The following is an 18,603-nucleotide window of genomic DNA, read 5'->3' on the forward strand; positions in this document are numbered from 1 at the left end:
ATTGCCTTCTCCCTGGTAGGCTCCAGTACAAGCTGTTCTAAGAATCCGTCTCGGAGGCACTCCACAAACTCCCTTTCTTGGGGTCCAGTACCATTCTGATTCTCCCAGTCTACCTGCATGTTGAAATCCCCCATGACAACTGTATCATTACCTTTGTGACATGCCAATTTTAACTCCTCATTCAACTTACACCCTACATCCAGACTGCTGTTTGGGGGCCTGTAGATAACTCCCATTAGGGTCTTTCTACCCTTAGAATTTCTCAGTTCTATCCATACTGACTCTACATCCCCAGATTCTATGTCCCCCCTCGCAAGGGACTGAATATCATTCCTCACCAACAGAGCCACCCCACCCCCTCTGCCAGTCAGTCTGTCCTTTCGATAAGATGTATATATCCTTGAATATTCATTTCCCAGGCCCTGTCCGCTTGAAGCCATGTCTCAGTTATTCCCACAACATTGTACTTGCCAATTTCCAACTGAGCCTCAAGCTCATCTACTTTATTCCTTATACTTCGTGCATTCATATATAATACTTATAATTCGGTACTCCCCTCTCCTTTCCTATCAATTCCTATTTCACTTGGCCATACTGTATGATCTCTTCTTGAGCTTTCTACTCCATTGATTCTGTTGTCCTTTTTAACTTTTCTTATTTTCACTTTCCCTTTAACTCCATCCTTATATTTCCAGTTCATCCCCTCCCCCCCCCACTACTTAGTTTAAACACATCCATGTTGCAGTGGCAAACCTGTCTGCCAGAATGCTGGTCCCCCGCCTGTTAAGGTGCAACCCGTCCCTTTTGTACAATTCATCCCTACCCCAAAACAGATCCCAGTGGTCCAAGAATGTAAATCCTTGCTTCCTGCACCAGTTCCTCAGCCACACATTCAGATCCATTATCTCCCTGTTCCTGCCCTCTCCAGCACGAGGAACTGGAAGCAAACCAGAGATAACCACCCTGGAAGTCCTGCTTTTCAGCCTTCTTCCGAGTTCTCTGAAGTCGCGCTGCAGAATGTCCTTCCTCTTCTTCCCGATGTCATTTGTGTCGACATGCACTACCACTTCCGGCTGTTCACCTTCACCCTTGAGGATTCCCTGCAATCGGTCCGTGATGTCCTGGATCCTAGCACCAGGGAGGCAACACCATTCTTAAATCTCGCCTATTGCCGCAGAAACCCCTTTCCGTACCTCTTACTATGGAGTCCCCTACTACCACGGCTCTTCCTGATGTCTGACTCCTCGGCTCTGCTTCTGCACCAATTTTCAGCTCACAGACCTGTCCGCCTCTCAGACTGGCAGTATCTTCTGTCCTGACAGCTTCCAAGAGGGTGAACCTGTTTACGAGAGGTACATTCCCTGGGGTCTCCTGTACTTCAAGCATCCTTTCCTTCCTCATCATCCCCTTTCTCTCTTCCGGTATCCTTGGTGTAACGACCTCACTGTAGGTCCTGTCCAGAAAACCCTCGTTTTCATGGATAAACCTGAGGTCATCCAGTTCTTTCTTCAGTGCTGCTACATGCTCCTTCAGAAGCTGAATCTGGACACACTTTCCACAGCTGTAGCAGCCTGGGGCACCATCAGTGTCCCTGACCTCCCACATCATGCACGTAGCACACTGAATCAGCTTAGCAGTCATGTCTTCACCCTCTGCAATTGTGCCTGGCGTAGTCTCCTCGCCGAAGACCCTCGAGCCAAAGACTAGCACTTTTCACACCAGGCACTTCCCTCAACCAGGCCACTTCCTGACACTGAGACACTGGTGAGGCCTAATTTAGAGTATTGTCTGCAGTTTTGGTCACCTACCTACAGGAAAAATGTAAATAAGGTTTAAGAGTATAGAGAAAATTTACAAGGATCTGGGTCTAGAGGACTTAAGTTATCAGGAAAAATTGAATAGGTTAGGACTGTATTCCTTGGAACGTAGAAGATTGAGAGGATAATTGATAGAGGTATACAAAATTATGAGGGATATAGATGGATAAATACAAGCAGGCTTTTTCCACTGATGTTGGGTGGGATTACAACCAGAGGTCATGGGTTAAGGGTGAAAGGGGAACATGACAGGAAACTTCTTCACTCAGAGGGTCATGAGAGTGTGGGACGAGCTGCCAGCATAAATGGTGTATGTGAGCTCCATTTCAACATTTAAGTAAAGTTGGGATGGGTACATGGATGGTAGGGGTATGGAGGGCTATGGACCCAGTGCTGTTTGATGGGAGTAGGGAATTTAACTAGTTTGGCATGGACTAGATGGGCCAAGAGCCTCTTTCTGTGCTGCATTTTCCTATGACTCTATGACTCTAACCAGAACTGAACACAAGACTCCCTGTGTGGTCTAACCAGGGTTTTATAGAGCTGCAACATTGCCTTACAATTCTTGAACTCTATCCCCTGACTAATGAAGAACAACACAACAAGTTTGAGGGATCTATGGATGTGATCCCATAATCCCTCAGTTCTTCCACACGGTTAAGAATCCTGCCATTAACCCTGCACTCTGCTTTCTAATTCGGCCTTCCAAAGTGAATCCCTTCACACTTTTCTGGATTGCACTCCACTTCTCAGCTCAGTTCATCACTGATGGTCAGTGATGTCTCCAGCAGTGTTCGAATGGTTTATACCATTTTCAGCAATCTGAGCATTTATTGACAATTCCTAATTGTCCTTCAGAAGGTGAAAAGTGTTCATTCATCTGAAATTGTTCGGAGGACAAAGTGGCGAGAGGAGGTGATCCTAACATTCACAGGTTGAGAGGAACATGGTGTTGGAGGAAATTCAGCTGCCCATTTGGAGCTGGGCATTGGATTGGTGATAGAGGCTGAAAAAGAATGGCTTATCTCCTGGGGGCAGGGGTCTGGTACCTCAAGAGGAATAATCAGTGGATTAAGGCATGGGAGAAAGTGGGGGAGGGAGTGGTGGGGTGAAATGGCTGGAGAGGGTAGAACCAGTAATCCACATTCTATTGTTCTAGGAAACTGTTTTGAAAGCAATTAATTAACATTGTGTCCAGTTAGAATGAGTCTCTCCTTCAACATCTCAGTTTCAGTCAGAACCTTACATGCAGAACCCCTGTGATGGAACACTTATTATAGGAACTGTGAAACCAGTGATGAGGGATTACAGGAAGAGTGTGTAGCTCAGCTAACTGAGTTTCCAAAAGGAGCCCAAGAATCAGGAGATACAGAAGCTACACATTCAGAAGGGATGGTCACTCCTTGAGAGAGTCCTTTGCGCTGTGAGAACAGTACTGCATCAGATCAATTGCGAGAATGTGACGAGTGCGCATGCGGCCGATGGATTGATTTCACGGTGAATCGAATGGGTCTCCTGCGTGTCAGACGGTACTCTATTTTGGGCGCAAGCTTTCAAGTGCGTATGCATTTCATCTTGGCAGACTTGGTTCATCGTTCCCACACTGTAAGTTGCCCAGTAAAACAACCAGTAAAAAAGTTTAATTATACTACTCCACTGTAATTCTTGCGATGTGCAGACATAACATTGGGCAACGAGGATCAAATCAAGACTGGGCCCTCCACTCCAAGGGCCCAGTCCATTTTGGGCTGCACCCCTGGAACCTGACTGCAATGGAAGACGACCCTCCTGGACTACATTGAGCTTCTACCAACTTTAACACCAGCAGCAAAGCTGGAGGAGGCAATGAAACTCAAGCTGCGCTGCATGCACTTGGGAGAACTCGGGCAGAATTATTTTGATGCTTTCCACCTGCAGAATGCTTGCCTGAACTGACAGATGCATTTGAGGCCTTGGACAACGTTTGGGGATGCAGGACCATGTTTTTACAGCTTGCTTCGGGTTGTCACAGCTGCGACAGACCCTTGGTGAGAACGTAGATAATTTCATCACAAGACTGACCCTAGTGGCGCAGGAATGCAAGTACAAAGATATTAAAAGACGTGATGCTTATCCAAGCGTTAATAGTTGGAATCCATGGTGCGAGGACACAGTAGAGCTTCCTGTCTGAAAAGCACAATTTGTCCTGCGACAAAGCGCGTTCCACAGCTTGCCACCGGGAGGCAGTCAAGAGAGGCCTTGCACAGACTCAGCGCCCTCCCGAAAGCGTCAATGCTTGCCAGCAGATACCGACCACCAGCCTATAGTCTGCACAGAGATCATGCAAGTCTCCACAGAGATGCCCAATGGTCTGATTGCAGACATCAAAAGACAGTCTCTGCCAGTTCAGTCAGGTCAGGCAGCTCGAGAAGGTGTCCTTCACTAAGCAACACACCATGAGAAACCAGTAGAATTCAATCAACTCTGCACAAGGGGATGGCCAGAGTGAAGAGTTTCCAAACCCATGACATGGCCCACCAAAATCAGTCTCTTACTTGGTTACACTCACAGTGGACTACCAGTCCATGAAATTTGCGCTGGTCACGGCGGTCAACCGTCATCTTGCTAAGTGGATTATCCTTACACCAGATTCCAAAAGTACGATGGCCAGACTCTGTGTTCTGTAGCTACACTGGAGAAATTATGAGGGGCATGGATAATGCGAATGGTCACAGTCTTTGTCCCACGGTAGGAGAGTCTAAAATTATAGGGGTCAGGTTTAAGGTGAGAGGGGAAAGGTTTAAAAGCGGTCTGAGGAGAAAGTTTGTCCACATAGAAGATGGTGGAGAAAGTGTGGATGTAAATGGTGTCTTTATGCCAGAAGTGGTTTACCAAGGACACTTGTTTCACTTATCCATGAATGTGATCGGGGAGGTAAAGAGCCTAATTTAATACTTCAAGTTATAGGAGCAAAATTAGGCCATTTGGCTCCTCCAATGCTCTTCTATTTCATTATGGCTGATCCATTTCCCTCTCAACCATTCTCCTCCATGCTCCACATAACCTTTCATGCCTTGACTAATCAAGAACCTATCAGCCGCCTGTGCATCAAATTCCACAGATTCACCCCCTCTGGTTAAAGAAATTCCTCCTCATCTCTGTTCTGAGTGGATGCCTCTTTATTTTGAGGCTGTGCCCTCTGGTCCTAGACTCCTCTACCAAAGGAAACATCTTCTTCACATTCGCTCTATCTGGGCTTTTCAACATTCCATAGATATCAATTAGATTCCACCCCCCCCACCCCCGCCAATTCTTCTAAATTCCAGTGAGTACAGGCCCAGAGTCTTCAATCACTGCTGATATGGTAAGCATTTGAATCCCAGAATAATTTTCATTTACCTCCTCTGAACCCTCTCCAATATCAGCACATCTTTTCTTAAATAAGGGGCCAAAACTGCTCTCAATACTCCAAGTGAGGCCTCACCAGTGTCTTATAAAATCGCAACATTATGTCCTTGCTTTTATATTTCAGTCCTCTCAAAATGAACACTAACATTGCATTTGCCTTCTTCATCACAGACTCAATCTGTGAATTAGTCTTTAGGGAATCCTGCACAAGGACCCCGAAGTCCCTTTGCACCTCAGATTTTGGAAGTTTCTCCCTGTTTAGAAACTAGTCTATGCATTCATTTCTTCTACCAAAGTGCATGACCATACACTTCCTGACACTGTATTCCATCCTCCACTTCTTTGCCCATCCTCCCAATCTGTCCAAGTTCTTCTGCAGCCTCTCTGCTTCCTGAACATTACCTGTCCCTCCATCTATCTTCATAGTGCCGCAAACTTAGCCACAAAGCCATCAATTCCATTATCTAAGTCATTGACATGTAACATAAAAAGAAGCTGTCCTAACACAGGCCCCTGTGGAACACAACAAGTCACTGGCAGGCAGTGCAATAAATTCCATTCATTCCCATCTTTGCCTCCACCCAATCAGCCAATACTCTACTGACGCTAGTATCTTTCCTGTCATACCATGGGCTCTTATCTTGTTTAGCTGCCTCATGTGTGGCACCTTGTCAAAGGCCTTCTGAAAATCCAAGTACACAACATTAATTAATTCGCTTTTGTCTATCCTGCTTATTATTTCCTCAAGGAACTCTAACAGATTTGTCAGGCAAGATTTTCACTTAAGGAAACAATGCTGACTTTGGTCTATTTTTTCATGTGCCTCCAAGTACCCTGAAACCTCATCCTTACTAATAGACTCCAACACTTTCCCAACCACTGAAGTCAGGCCAACTGGCCTATAATTACTTTTTTCTGCTTCTTGAAGAATGGAGTGATATTTGTCATTTCCCAGTCCTCCAGAACAATGTCAGAATCTGTTGATTCTTGAAAGATCATTACTAATGCCTCCACAATCTCTTCAGTTACCTCTTTCCAAACTCTGGGATGTAGTCTATCAGGTCCAGGTGGCTTATCTACCTTTAGACCTTTCAGCTTCCCAAGCACCTTCTCCTTAGTAAGCACAATGACACTCACTTCTGTCCCTTGACACTCTTGAACTTCCGGCATACTACTCATGTCTTCCACAGTGAAGACTGATGCAAAATAGAACCATAGAACACTACAGCACAGTACAGGCCCTTCAGCCCTCCATGTTGTGCTGACCCATATAATCCTTTAAAAAAGTACTAAACTACCCCATAACCCTCCATTTTTCTTTCATCCATGTGCCTGTCCAAGAGGCTTTTAAATACCCCTAATGTTTTAGCCTCTACCACCATCCCTGGCAAATCATTCCAGGCACTCACAACCATCTGTGTAAAAAACTTACCCCTGATGTCTCCCCTAAACTTCCCTCCCTTAATTTTGTACATATGCCCTCTGGTTTTTGCTATTGGTGCCCTGGGAAACAGGTACTGACTATCCACCCTATCTATGCCTCTCATAATCTTGTAGACCTCTATCAAGTCCCCTCTCATTCTTCTACACTCCAAAGAGAAAAGTCCCAGCTCTGCTAACCTTGCTTCATATGACTTGTTCTCTAAACCAGACAACGTCCTGGTAAATCTCCTCTGCACCCTCTCCATAGCTTCCACATCCTTCCTATAAAGAGGTGACCAGAATTATAGTTATTCAGTTCATCTGCCATTTCCTTGTCTCCATTTCTATATTTCCAGTGTCATTTTCTAGTGTCCAATATCTACTCTCACCTCTCTTTTACTCTTTATATATCTGAAAAACAACTTTTGGTATTATTTTTTTATCATTTTGGCTTCATATTTCATCTTCCACCCCCTATGGTTTATTTTTAGTTTTCTTTTGTTGGTGTTAAAAAAATTTCAAATCCTCTAACTTCCCACTAATTTTGCTCTATTATATGCCCTCTCTTTTGTTTTTATGTTGGCTTTGACTTCCCTTGTTAGCCACAGTTGTGTCAGCTTGTCTTTAGAATACCTCCTTTTCTTTGGAATGTAGCTACCCTGCATCATCCAAATTGCTCCCAGAAATTCCACCCACTTCTGCTCTGCCAATATTCCTGCTAGTGTCCACTTCGCATCAGCTTTGGCCAGCTCCTCTCTCATCGCTCTGTAATTCCCCTTACTCCACTGTAATACTGAAACATCTGACTTTAGCTTCTTCCTCTCAAATTGCAGGGTGAATTCTATCATATTATGATCACTGTCTTCAAAAGGTTCCTATACCTTTATCTTAAGCTCCCTAATCAAATCTGGTTCATTACACAACACCTGCCCAATAGTTAAAGGAAAGAGACACTCTTTCACCCAGTGGGCTCACCACAAACTCTTCCAAAAAGCCATCTGGGAGGCATTCCACAAATTCTCTCTCTTGGGTTGGAGCATCAACTTGATTTTCCCAATCTATCTTCATATTGAAATCCCCTATGACTAACATAACATTGCCTTTTTGACATGCATTTTCTGTCTTCCATTGTAATTTGTAGACCACATCCTAGCTAGCGTTTGGATGCCTGTAAATAACTCCCTTCAGCGTTTTCTTATCCTTGAAGTTTCTTAACTCTACCCACAAGGATTCTACATTTTCCAATCCTATGTCACCTCTTTGTAAGGATTTGATTTCATTGTTTGCCAGCAAAGCCGAACCTCCTCCTCTGCCTACCTGCCTGTCCTTTTGATAGATTGTGTACCCTTGGATACTAAATTCCCAACTTTCAGCCATGACTCATATCTGCCAATCTGTAACTGCACTACAAGATCATCTACTTTATTTCGTATACTGCGTGCCTTTAAATATACCACCTTCAGTCCTGTATTTGTCACCCCTTTCAATTTTGTCCTCCTTTTATACTGCAACCCCTTCCAATGACTGCAATTTTTCCCTATCATCTGCCTGTCCTTTTCTGACAGTCTCTCTATACACTACCTCTGCTTGTAAACCTCTCCTCAGCCCTATCACTCCAATTCCCATCACCTTGCCAAATTAGTTCAAACCTTCCCCCACACCTCCAGCAGACCTGCCTGCTGTCCATTCTGTACAGGTCACACCTTCCCTGTAAGAGATCCCAATGATCCAGAAATCTGAAACCCTGCCCCCTGCACCAGTTCCTCACTCATTCGTCTGTACCATCATCCTATTTTTGCTCTTTACTGAACAGAAATAGGTTTAAAAACTGCTGTCCTGCATCAGCCATGTTGGGGGAACCAGCATTGAATTCTCTAGTACAAGAGCACCAGCATGGTCCAGCAGCTAAGTTCCAGTTTAAGGAGGAATGCCAGTCAAAGTTTTACAAGGCCCATCCAGTGCCATATGTGGTGGGCTCAGAGGTAGAAGAACCTGATCAACTGCAGAGAGCAGATCTCCTACAGCTGGCAAATTTGCGGCAAGTAGTGTCAGGCCATGATTGTTTGGTACCAGAGATAAAGTCTACATGTGAATCTCACGGGAAGAAAACTGTTTATGGGCTGTGTCCGGCATTGTCACGGTCAAGTAGCAGAGCTTGAGCTGCCAGACTGACAGATTGCGAGGTGACGTTTGGATTATATCGCAAGTGAACTGGCGGGGGACCCTGGGAAGCTACAGAAGCATCCTCTGCTGATGAAACCAGTGTCCCAGCAGATGAACCAATGGACTCTTCATCAAGAGAAGAGGAGATTTACAGCCCAGTGCCCTCAACATCAGCTAACCAGGAAAGCACAGAGAGGGAAGCTACCACACCACCCCCGCAGCATTCTACAAAGGTGTGTCCGTCAGTTGACTGGTACCAAGCAGGATATACATTTCACCATTTTTCATCATTTACCTCACCTACTCTCTCCCTCTGCGGTTCTCATCGACAGGGGGGAGGGATGTGTCATATTATACCGATTGTGAGAATGTGGTGAGCGTGGATGTGGCCATTTGATAGCACAATGAATCGATTGGGCCTCCTGTGCAAGGAGGGCTCGCTCTTTTTGGCGCAGGCTTTCTAGTGAGCATGTTGTTTGTCTCGGCAGGCCCGGTTCGTCACTTCCACACTGTAAGCTGCCCGGCATGTACCGTTACTAACATTACAAGTAAAATCATTAAACAATACTACTCCATTGCCATTCTTGCACCGCGCATATGTAACAAGAAGGGTGAAGTATAGACCAATGGTTCTTACTGAAGTTGCAAGTTTATCTTCTCAAACAGAGGATAGATGACTCCTTCAAACAATGGCAACAGCAACAGCACAAAGAATACGTTCAGGGTCTAGAACAGAGTAGAAACATGGAGATAAAGGGTGCAAAGTAAATCAGAATAACCCCTGCAGACTGTGGGAACGTTGAAGCTCCGGAGCTGGATGATGAAGCCCATGTTTTCCTCTTACCAACCAAGCCTTTACCTCAGCTCACTGTGACTCTGAGGATTGGACCACTTTCCCACTCACTCCTGGGTTCACATCCCTCCCCCAGTGAGAGGTTCACACCTCTTCCTCCCCTCCTTTGATTGATTGACATCCCCTCCCTTTGAGTCCGTGGGTTTCAGATCCCCACCACACTCCTCCTCTCCCCACTGATACATCTTACTAATTACTTTAAATCTCTGCCCCTTGTTTTTTTGTCTCGTGCTAAGAAAACAGAGTAAACAGGACAGCCCTGTTTAGGCTTTTCACAACTTTATACATCTCAATTCAATTTGTTTGCCAAAGCCTCCTCTATTCCAGAGAAAACAGCTCCAGCCTATTCAATTTTTCCATGTAGTGAACATTTTATAGAATGGGCAATATTCTCATTAATCTGGAGGAAAGAGCTATAGATGTTGGAAATCTGAAGAGAAGTTATTGACCTGAAATAATTACCCGGTTTTCTGTGCACAGGTGCTACCTGAGCTACTGACTGCTTCATCTCCTCACAGTTAGCTCATATCTGCCTTAGATATGGGCCAAACACAGGTAGATCAGCCAAGCTTGGATAGGAATCATAGATTAGTTGCACTGAAGAGCCTGTTTCCATGCTGTATGACTTTATCTCCTTTATGCTCTCTGAATTGCAGTTTCACCTTTCCCATGATGTGAATAAAACTGTGTACAATAAATGAGCTGTGGCCTTAGAAGCATTGTACACTGTCTCAGTAAAACCTCACAGTTCTTATGCTCTAGTTAATAAAAGAAAGGATCCGATATGCTTTTTAAACCATGTAATTGTCTGTTCTGCTGCTTCTAAGCATCCATGAATGCACTTTCAAAGGTCCCTCTCTTCCTCAACATCACTCACCTATTGTACAATCCCTACCTTACCAAATGCATTACTTCATCCACCTCTGCATTACTTTATGGTCTTATGGTTTTATTCTGATGCCTCAGGGGCTTTTCGTAGTTCTAAGTTCTCATTGTCTTCCTTTTCCTCCCTTATCATACCCCCTTTTGGCCTTATGGATCAGGGGGCTCCAGATTTGGCTGCCCCTTCCTGTATCTTTGTGGAAATACTCAGCTTGTGCTCCTCGAGTCTCCTCATACGCCTGCCACTGAGCTACTTCAGTTAATTTTTAAATGCTTTCATAAATGCTTGCCCTATCCCTGCTTAACCCTGCTTCATCCTCGGCCACTATATTAAATGAAACTGATTTATGAATATCATCTCAGCTGCCCAACTTCATTCTCCAAAACTGAATCCAGAAACCCACCTTCCTCTTGTCAACCTTGCTCTGAACTGGCATATAAACTTCACTGTCGTTTAAGAATTCTATGTCATCTATACCTTTTATACCACGGATTACATCCCAGTTAGATCTGGGTAATTAAATATCCCACTTTCACTACACTGGTCACTTCCCATATATCACAAATTTCCCTCCTCCCTCTGCAACTTCTCTCAACTCTCTGGAAGTCTTCAATGTACTTCAGAAATGCCATTGTCCATCCTCTCTTTTCAACTCATACAACCTCTTTGATATTTCCTTCTAACCTCTCAAAAAGCTGCCATTTATTGAACTAGCATTGATAACACTCCTCCCTTTATTTTCCAGTACCCCACCATTTCATCTGAAAAGCTCTTCAGCCTGAATGTTAAACAACCAGCCCTTCCCCTTTTTAAATCATACTTCAGTGAAAGCTATAGATACAGTTAGTGAATGAGCTAAATACACTGAAAAAAAGAGAAACATAAATCAAGATGGAGAGGCGTGAGTCGGTTGTAAGAAGGAGAGGGTATAAGACCCAGAGACATGGGGAGAGGGATATAAACCCAAAGAAGTAAGTGAACTTTGGAGCCACCGAGTGGGCCGTGGACCCCATAATCATGTCTGACTAAACCACAGTGAGGGCAAACAGCACGATCTCCAGGTTAACAGGTGTAAATCAGGAACTCAGAGACACAAGAAGAAAGTCTGACTCTGCTTCAGATCACTTGCCTTATGTACTTCCCCCTTTTGTCTGTTGTCCAGCTACAAAATTCTTCTAAGGGTCCCCACCCTTTCAGTTCTGCCTGCTCTTTTCCAAAGCTTTCCTCAGCTCCCTAATAAACTCCTCAACATCCCTGGAGTTCATGTTCCAAACTGACTCCAGAGGTGAATGACACTCAACCTCTGACTCAAGAGTTCATGTTGTTTTCTGGAGCTCATACCCATTGCCTGCTAATGTGAGGTTCTATGTCTCTTGTCCTCTTCATTTAACTCTCAGATTCTTGCCCTCACACTAGTTTTGTGTTAGACCTTTGATAAAACCATCTAAATCTGATCCATACTAAATGGCAACCCCAGCATCCAGGTAATGTCCTGGGATGCATTAGCCCAACACTCTGTCAAAGCATCTAAAGCATTGCTTTCAATCAACTTACACCCTTGGCCCTGTCACCACTGAGAGATCTAAGATGGCCATACCTGCAATTGGTCTGGTTTCAGTTGGAGCGAACCCACATTGCGATCCATCTCCTGCGCCTGAAGGGTCCACCGTGAGCCCTGCTGCTCATAGAGGGCCCAGTACATTGGCAGCAGTAGGTATAACATCAGCAAGTTGCACAGGCGTTTCGCATCGCTGATGATCTTTTTCTGAAACACAATAAATTTGAGCAACAAACATAATATCAGTATCTCATTTCGATCAAATTACCATGTTTTGGAGTCGGGGCATTGCCTCCCTTTCTCTCTCAAAAGCTGACTACCACCTTCCCATTAGAAAATGTTAAAAATAATTGCTTCAACCGATATGAAGTCAAAGTCTGGTTTATTGTCATGTGCACAAGTACATATATGCTCAAGTGTAATGAAAAATTTAGCTACAACAGCATCACAGGTACATAGTATCATATAAATAGCATAAGAAAAACATAAATTATACCATACTTTTATGAGAAAATGCAATTAGAACAAGAAGTAATTTATTTCCATGGGGTATTAGTTCAATCCAGGAGAAACAGAAATGTTGAAAATGGGAGTGGGTACAGGTATGCCCTCTTCTCATTACTACCATCAGGAAGAAGGTACAGGAGCCTGAAGAACCACACTCAGCATTTGGGGAACAGCATCAGATTTCTGAACAGTCCATGAACCTATGAACACTCCCTCATTATTTTGTTCTATTTATTTACTTTTTATGTATTCTTATATATATAATTTTTAATATATTGCCACAAAACAAATTTCACAACATAAGTCAGTGATATTAAATCTGATTATGATTCTTATTTTGATTATGTGCTTCAGCCCTTTGACACCAACAATACTTAACGATCCAAGTTCAGGATCCTGAACCTACTTTCTCCCCTTATCATAAGACATAGGAGCAGAATTGAGCCGTTCAGCTCACAGAGTCTGCTCCTTCATTCCATCATGGCTGATTTATTATGCCCCTCAGCCCCATTCGCCTGCCTTCAGTAAGTCATTGCTACTCCTGTACTCAAATCCTTTCATTATGAAAGCCAATGGCCTGCTGCACCTACATGTTCACTTTCTTCGGCCAGATTGTGCCCTTTGCTGTCTCAGCACATCCTAAACCACTGCAGCACATAATCCACAGAAACTCAGGAGCCAATTCAGTAAGTTCTCTTTAACAGCCATGTGGCAATGTCTAATACTGTTATCTGCAGGGTAAACATAGGCTGTGACTCCAGGAGATTCACCCTGATGTCCATTGACCCCCATCTGCTCTGGGATCCTTGGCAAAGGGACAGACAGGATTTTGTTTTAATGTCTTAACCCACAAATGGTCCCTCACGGACATACTGAATTGTCATCTGTGTCCTAGAGCCTATGAAATTCAGAGCTTATGAGCAATACTTTGTGGCACATATTCTCCATCAATCCCTTTGGGAAACTGAAAAGTTGAGAAGTGCAATCACCAAATACATCTGCAAGATTGACTGGGATCGACTTTCACTCAGTACCCATTTTCAGGCAGGGTGTGAGGCATTCAGCAACAAAAGAAGCCCAACTCTTTGGCACAAAGGGAACATTCAGGACAGAAAGTTAATACAAATAAATGGAAGCATCGGACAATTAATAGCAAGGTGTTCACTGGGTGACCTGCACCCCTTCTGCCTCTTCAGTCTCTCCCACCAGCCTCTGCACCCCCAGCAGAATTTAAAAGATGTTTGCAAAAGATAGAGATTCCCAGGAGAGCAGGAACCTGTTCCAAATAGCTCTACCAATGCATACCTGAGGCAGGAGTATAAAGACATATCATTCAATGCAGCTGGTGAGAAACACTGACTTTACACCAAGTTCCCTACAGTACCATTCATGGCAACAGTGTACATACCTCCCAGTGCTACCTTCACAATATATACTGCTGGTATTCTGGAGGGAATTACACAAAGTTACCTACCTCATAGCTTGCGTCAGCCCAGTCCAACCAATGGTCTTTAGCTTTTTCCTTCTTCTTATTCATCAACCATTTGATCTTGTTTTTCAGTGCACTCTGTACAACCCAAACAGCACATGGTTAGTCCATTGAGTAGTCAGGTATAATTCGCCCATTCTAAAGACAGCTGATAGATAGGTGTCCATCCCATTATACAAAATATGATTCACAGCATGCTTATTGAAGGTGGTCTTGAGCTCATCAAGGACATTGGGGGTGCAACCTGATCAACAATGTGTGTAAAATATAGATTAGAGCTCACTCCACATCACCTACATAAGACCTTTAAAGTTCACAGTCAGAGAGGGTTAGTTACACAGTATCATTCCATCTTCTGTCACTACTAGTGCATGTATTATGGGTTAGACAAGCTTATCTTACACTCCCCTTGTGCCAGTTCACCAGAGGTTCCAGACAGAGTAAAGTTTCTTTGAAACGTCCCTTTCAAACACTCAAAGTGCTAGTTTAAATCCATTAAAATATGGAACATATTCATATGGTCCATTCTCACACTCTGAGTACAAGGTAAACACATTTCACTTACACAGACTTCCTTTCATACAACTTATGAAATCAAGGATGTGGAGTTGATGCTGAAAAATGGCACTGAGGTCAATGATCAGTCATGATGTCATTTCATGCTGATCAGGCAAAAGAGGGGCTGAGTGGCCTACTCCTGCTTCTGTTTCTCATGTTTCTATCATGATTTGAATAATCCTACTTCACAAGCTATATAGAGCTGTTTCCACACTACGCATTCAAATACACACCATACACAGTTTCAGCACAGCAAAGTCAAAGTGAAGCTCCAACATTGACTATATGTTTATGATACTATATGATTAAAACACCATTGGAGCAAATTATTCAAGGGCTTAGTACAGAGGAAAGCTCCTTCAATGCTGCCCAAACAACCACTCAGCTACAAATGATAGAGCATAAGGATTCCCATATACTGTACACTGAGAAAACCAGTTCGATACAGAGTAAAGCTTCTTGTATGCTGACTACTCAATCACTCCCAGTGCAAGCTCAGGACAGATTAAATAGAGAGTAGCACTGCTCCTATATAGTTCTTATAAATATTATATAAATACGATTAGTAAGAGATCATCACTTCTCAGATACCAAGTAAAACACCTTCAAAACTATTCTTTAAAGTACACTTTTCATTCAGTTACTGACAAATAAAGGTCATTACAGGTTAAAAAGAGAATAAACTTCCATTGAAAGTGTTCATCAAGCATTCCCAGTAGAAATTCATCAATGACTACTGCCCAGAGGATCTGACATATACCATCGTGAAGTGCTTTGAGAGGCACGCATCAACTTCAACTTTCCAGACAACTTCAAACCACTGCAGTTCCAGGCCTAGGGCAGACACCAGCTCCCTGCCCCTACACTCATCTCTGGAGCATCTGGACAGCAAAGACGTGCATGTTAGACAATTGTTTATTGATTATAGTTCGTCTTTCAATACTATAGTTCCAGGCAAACTCAACACCAAACTCCAAACCCTGGGACTGGGAGTTAATGCCTCCCACTGCAACTGGATCTTTGACTTCCTGACCAAAAGATCCCAATCAGTAAGGAGAAGTAGCAACACCTCCACCACAATAATTCTAAACACTGGTGTTTCACAAGGTTGAGTCCATAACACCCTACTCGGTTCCCTGTATACTCATGACACACGAGTCAGAGGACAGGAAGGAGATAAAGAGCTTGGTAACATGGCGTCATGACAACAACCTTTCCCTCAAGTCAGTAAAGCAAAAGAGCAGGTCATTGACTGCAGGAAGAGAGTGGTGTATACACTCATGTCTACATCGACAATACTGAGGTTGAGAGGGTTGAAAGCTTCAAGTTCCAAGGTGTGGACATCACTAATAGTCTGCCCTGGTCCAACCACATTGATAACACATCCAAGGAACCTCACCAACAACTCTGCTTCCTCAGTAATCTCAAGAAATTTGTCATGTCCATGCCAATACTTAAATAAACCATAGAAAGCATTCTGACTGGATACATAATAGCTTGGTATGGCAACTGCTCTGCGTGTGGCTGCAAGAAATTGAAGAGAGCTGTGGACACAGCTCAGCACGTCATGTTAACCAGACTCCCCTCTATGGATTCTATCTATACTTCTCACTTCCTCAGCCTGCATAATCAAGGACCCTACCTATACTGGGTACTCTCTTTTCTCCCCTCTCCCATCGGGCAGAAGAAACAAAAACCTGAAAGCACGTACCACCAGGCTCAAGGAAGTTTTTTATCTCGCTGTTATGGACAGACAAGTCAGTGTGAGAGTGGGAAGGAGAGTTAAAGTGATACGCAATTGGAGGCTCATTGTGGCCATTGTAGACAGATCACAGGTGTTCTAAAAAAGTGTCTTCATATATGCATGGTTTATCTGGTGTAGAGGAGCTACATCATGAGCATCAAATGCAGATGCCTAGGTTGGAGAAGGTGCAGTTGAACCTCTGCCTCACCTAGAAGGGCTGTTTAGATCCCTGGACAGTGGTGAAGTAGGACATTAAGAAACAGATATTAGACTTCCCAAGTTTAAGGAGAAAGTCCCAGAGAATAGGGAGGGGTGGGTGGGGAGGGATGAGTGGACCAGGGAATCACAAAGAGAATGATCCCTACAGAAAGTGGGTGAAGGGAAGGTCACGTTGAAGCTGTAGAAACAGGAGAGCGTGTTGGATGTGGAGGATGGTGGGGTGAAAGGGGAGGATGGTGGGGTGAAAGGGGAGGACCAAGGCTGTTCTGCATGGTGGGTGCAGAGCAGCGAGGATGGGTGAGAGCAGACATGGAGGAAATGGGAGAAGTTCATGTGAGGGTTCTATCAACTATGGCAGAGGGGAGGTGGACATGTTTTTATTCACTATCGATAAAGCAGTAACAAAGCAGTAACAACAAGATCTGGTGCATCTTGCAGGCAAACCTGACCTGATAGGGTTTGGGAGATGCTGTTGTAGAAGCTGGTGTGTAACCTGTAGTCAAGATCTCTGAGGATCTACCTTCGTATGTCAACAAATACACTTAAAAGCTTCTATAGATGTACCATGGAGAGCATTCTGACAGGCTGCATCACTGTCTGGTATGGGGGGTGGGGGGCTACTGCACAGGACTGAAAGAAGCTGCAGAGGGTTGTAAATTTAGTTGGCTCCATCTTGGGTATTAGGACATCTTCAAGGAGTGGTGTCTCAGAAAGGCAGTGTCCATTATTAAGGACCTCCAGCACCCAGGACAGGCCCTTTTCTCACTGTTACCATGAGGTAGGAGGTACAGGAGCCTGAAGGCACACACTCAGTGATTCAGGAACAGCTTCTTCCCCTCTGCCATCCGATTCCTCAATGGACTTTGAACCGTTGGATACAACCTCACTTTTTAAATATATATTATTTCTGTTGTTGCACAATTTTTAATCTATTCAATATACATAAACTGTAATTGATTTATTTACTTATTTATTATTATTATTTTATTTTGTTTTTTTCTCTTCCATATTATGTATTGCATTGAACTGCTGCTGCTACGTTAACAAATTTCACGACACATGCCAGTGAGAATAAACCTGATTCTGATTCTGATATACACTGGGTTGTCACGTGCCTTCGATGGAGGTACTAATTGTTTAGGCTGCCAATGTCGGACCAGATCAGCAAGCTGGTGCCCAGTGACAGAACTTGTTCTCTCTTTATTTAGGACCCAAGTACACAGAGAGTTGAAGAAAATTTTGATCCTACGAATCTAGGCCAGGACTGATCTGAGGTTCCTAAAATAGAACATTAATATGAAACACACAGCACATTTACATTACCACAGCATTTCTGAAATTTACTAACAATGAATGGACTGTTTTTTAAACCTGTTGAATTCTCTCCCTGTTCCACTGGTCAGGAAGTGTGTGTAGGCGCACAGTGTATCACTTACCCCTGAGGCAGAGGCCACTTTGCAAAACAGGTTTCCAGTTGGTGGGTAGATCTTGTAACTGAAAGTGCCCAGTCCAAAGACCACTAGAAGACAGGACAGCTTGCATCAAAGAGCATTCGTCCTCTGTTACTTAGTATGATTACAGAACACTTTACTTCTCCCTCTCCACTCTCCACTGACACAGTAGTCAATGCTGCCACTTACATCTCCCAAGAAGCCACAGTACCTTGTCCCGTGCTAACGTTGGTCCTGTTTCCTCACAGTCATTATTTTTTATATAATGGCAGCTTCACACTGAACTGAACTTGACCACTGAGGCCCAATTCAGATGTGAAACCTCACACCACCACATTCCATATAGATTTAATAGGAAGCCAAAGGACAACTTTTTCCAAACAAATGGTGGTCATATATGGGTCAAGCTACCAGAAAGAGTGGTTGAGACACGTACGTTAACAACTTTTAAAACACAATTAGACAGGTATGTACATAAATAGGGAAGGCTTCAGGGGTTATGGGCCAATTGGCAGAAAATGGGAGCTTGGATGGCATGGGCCAGTTGGGCTA

General features: G+C 43.8%; 1 protein-coding gene across 1 annotated transcript in view; it reads right to left on the reverse strand.

Moving 5' to 3' along the window:
• Positions 1-18,603, reverse strand: part of LOC132384990 (solute carrier family 15 member 1-like) — a 63,263-nt gene that overhangs the window by 21,451 nt on the left and 23,209 nt on the right. Inside the window, exons 9-12 of the mRNA XM_059956715.1 lie at positions 18,037-18,119; positions 14,065-14,157; positions 12,123-12,290; positions 9,427-9,515 (exon numbers count right to left, since the gene is read on the reverse strand). Coding sequence (XP_059812698.1) covers positions 9,427-9,515; positions 12,123-12,290; positions 14,065-14,157; positions 18,037-18,119 — 433 coding nt within the window. The remainder of the gene's footprint in view (positions 1-9,426; positions 9,516-12,122; positions 12,291-14,064; positions 14,158-18,036; positions 18,120-18,603) is intronic.

The sequence above is a fragment of the Hypanus sabinus genome, chromosome X1, assembly GCF_030144855.1.
Source record: "Hypanus sabinus isolate sHypSab1 chromosome X1, sHypSab1.hap1, whole genome shotgun sequence".
NCBI classification, from domain to species: domain Eukaryota; kingdom Metazoa; phylum Chordata; class Chondrichthyes; order Myliobatiformes; family Dasyatidae; genus Hypanus; species Hypanus sabinus.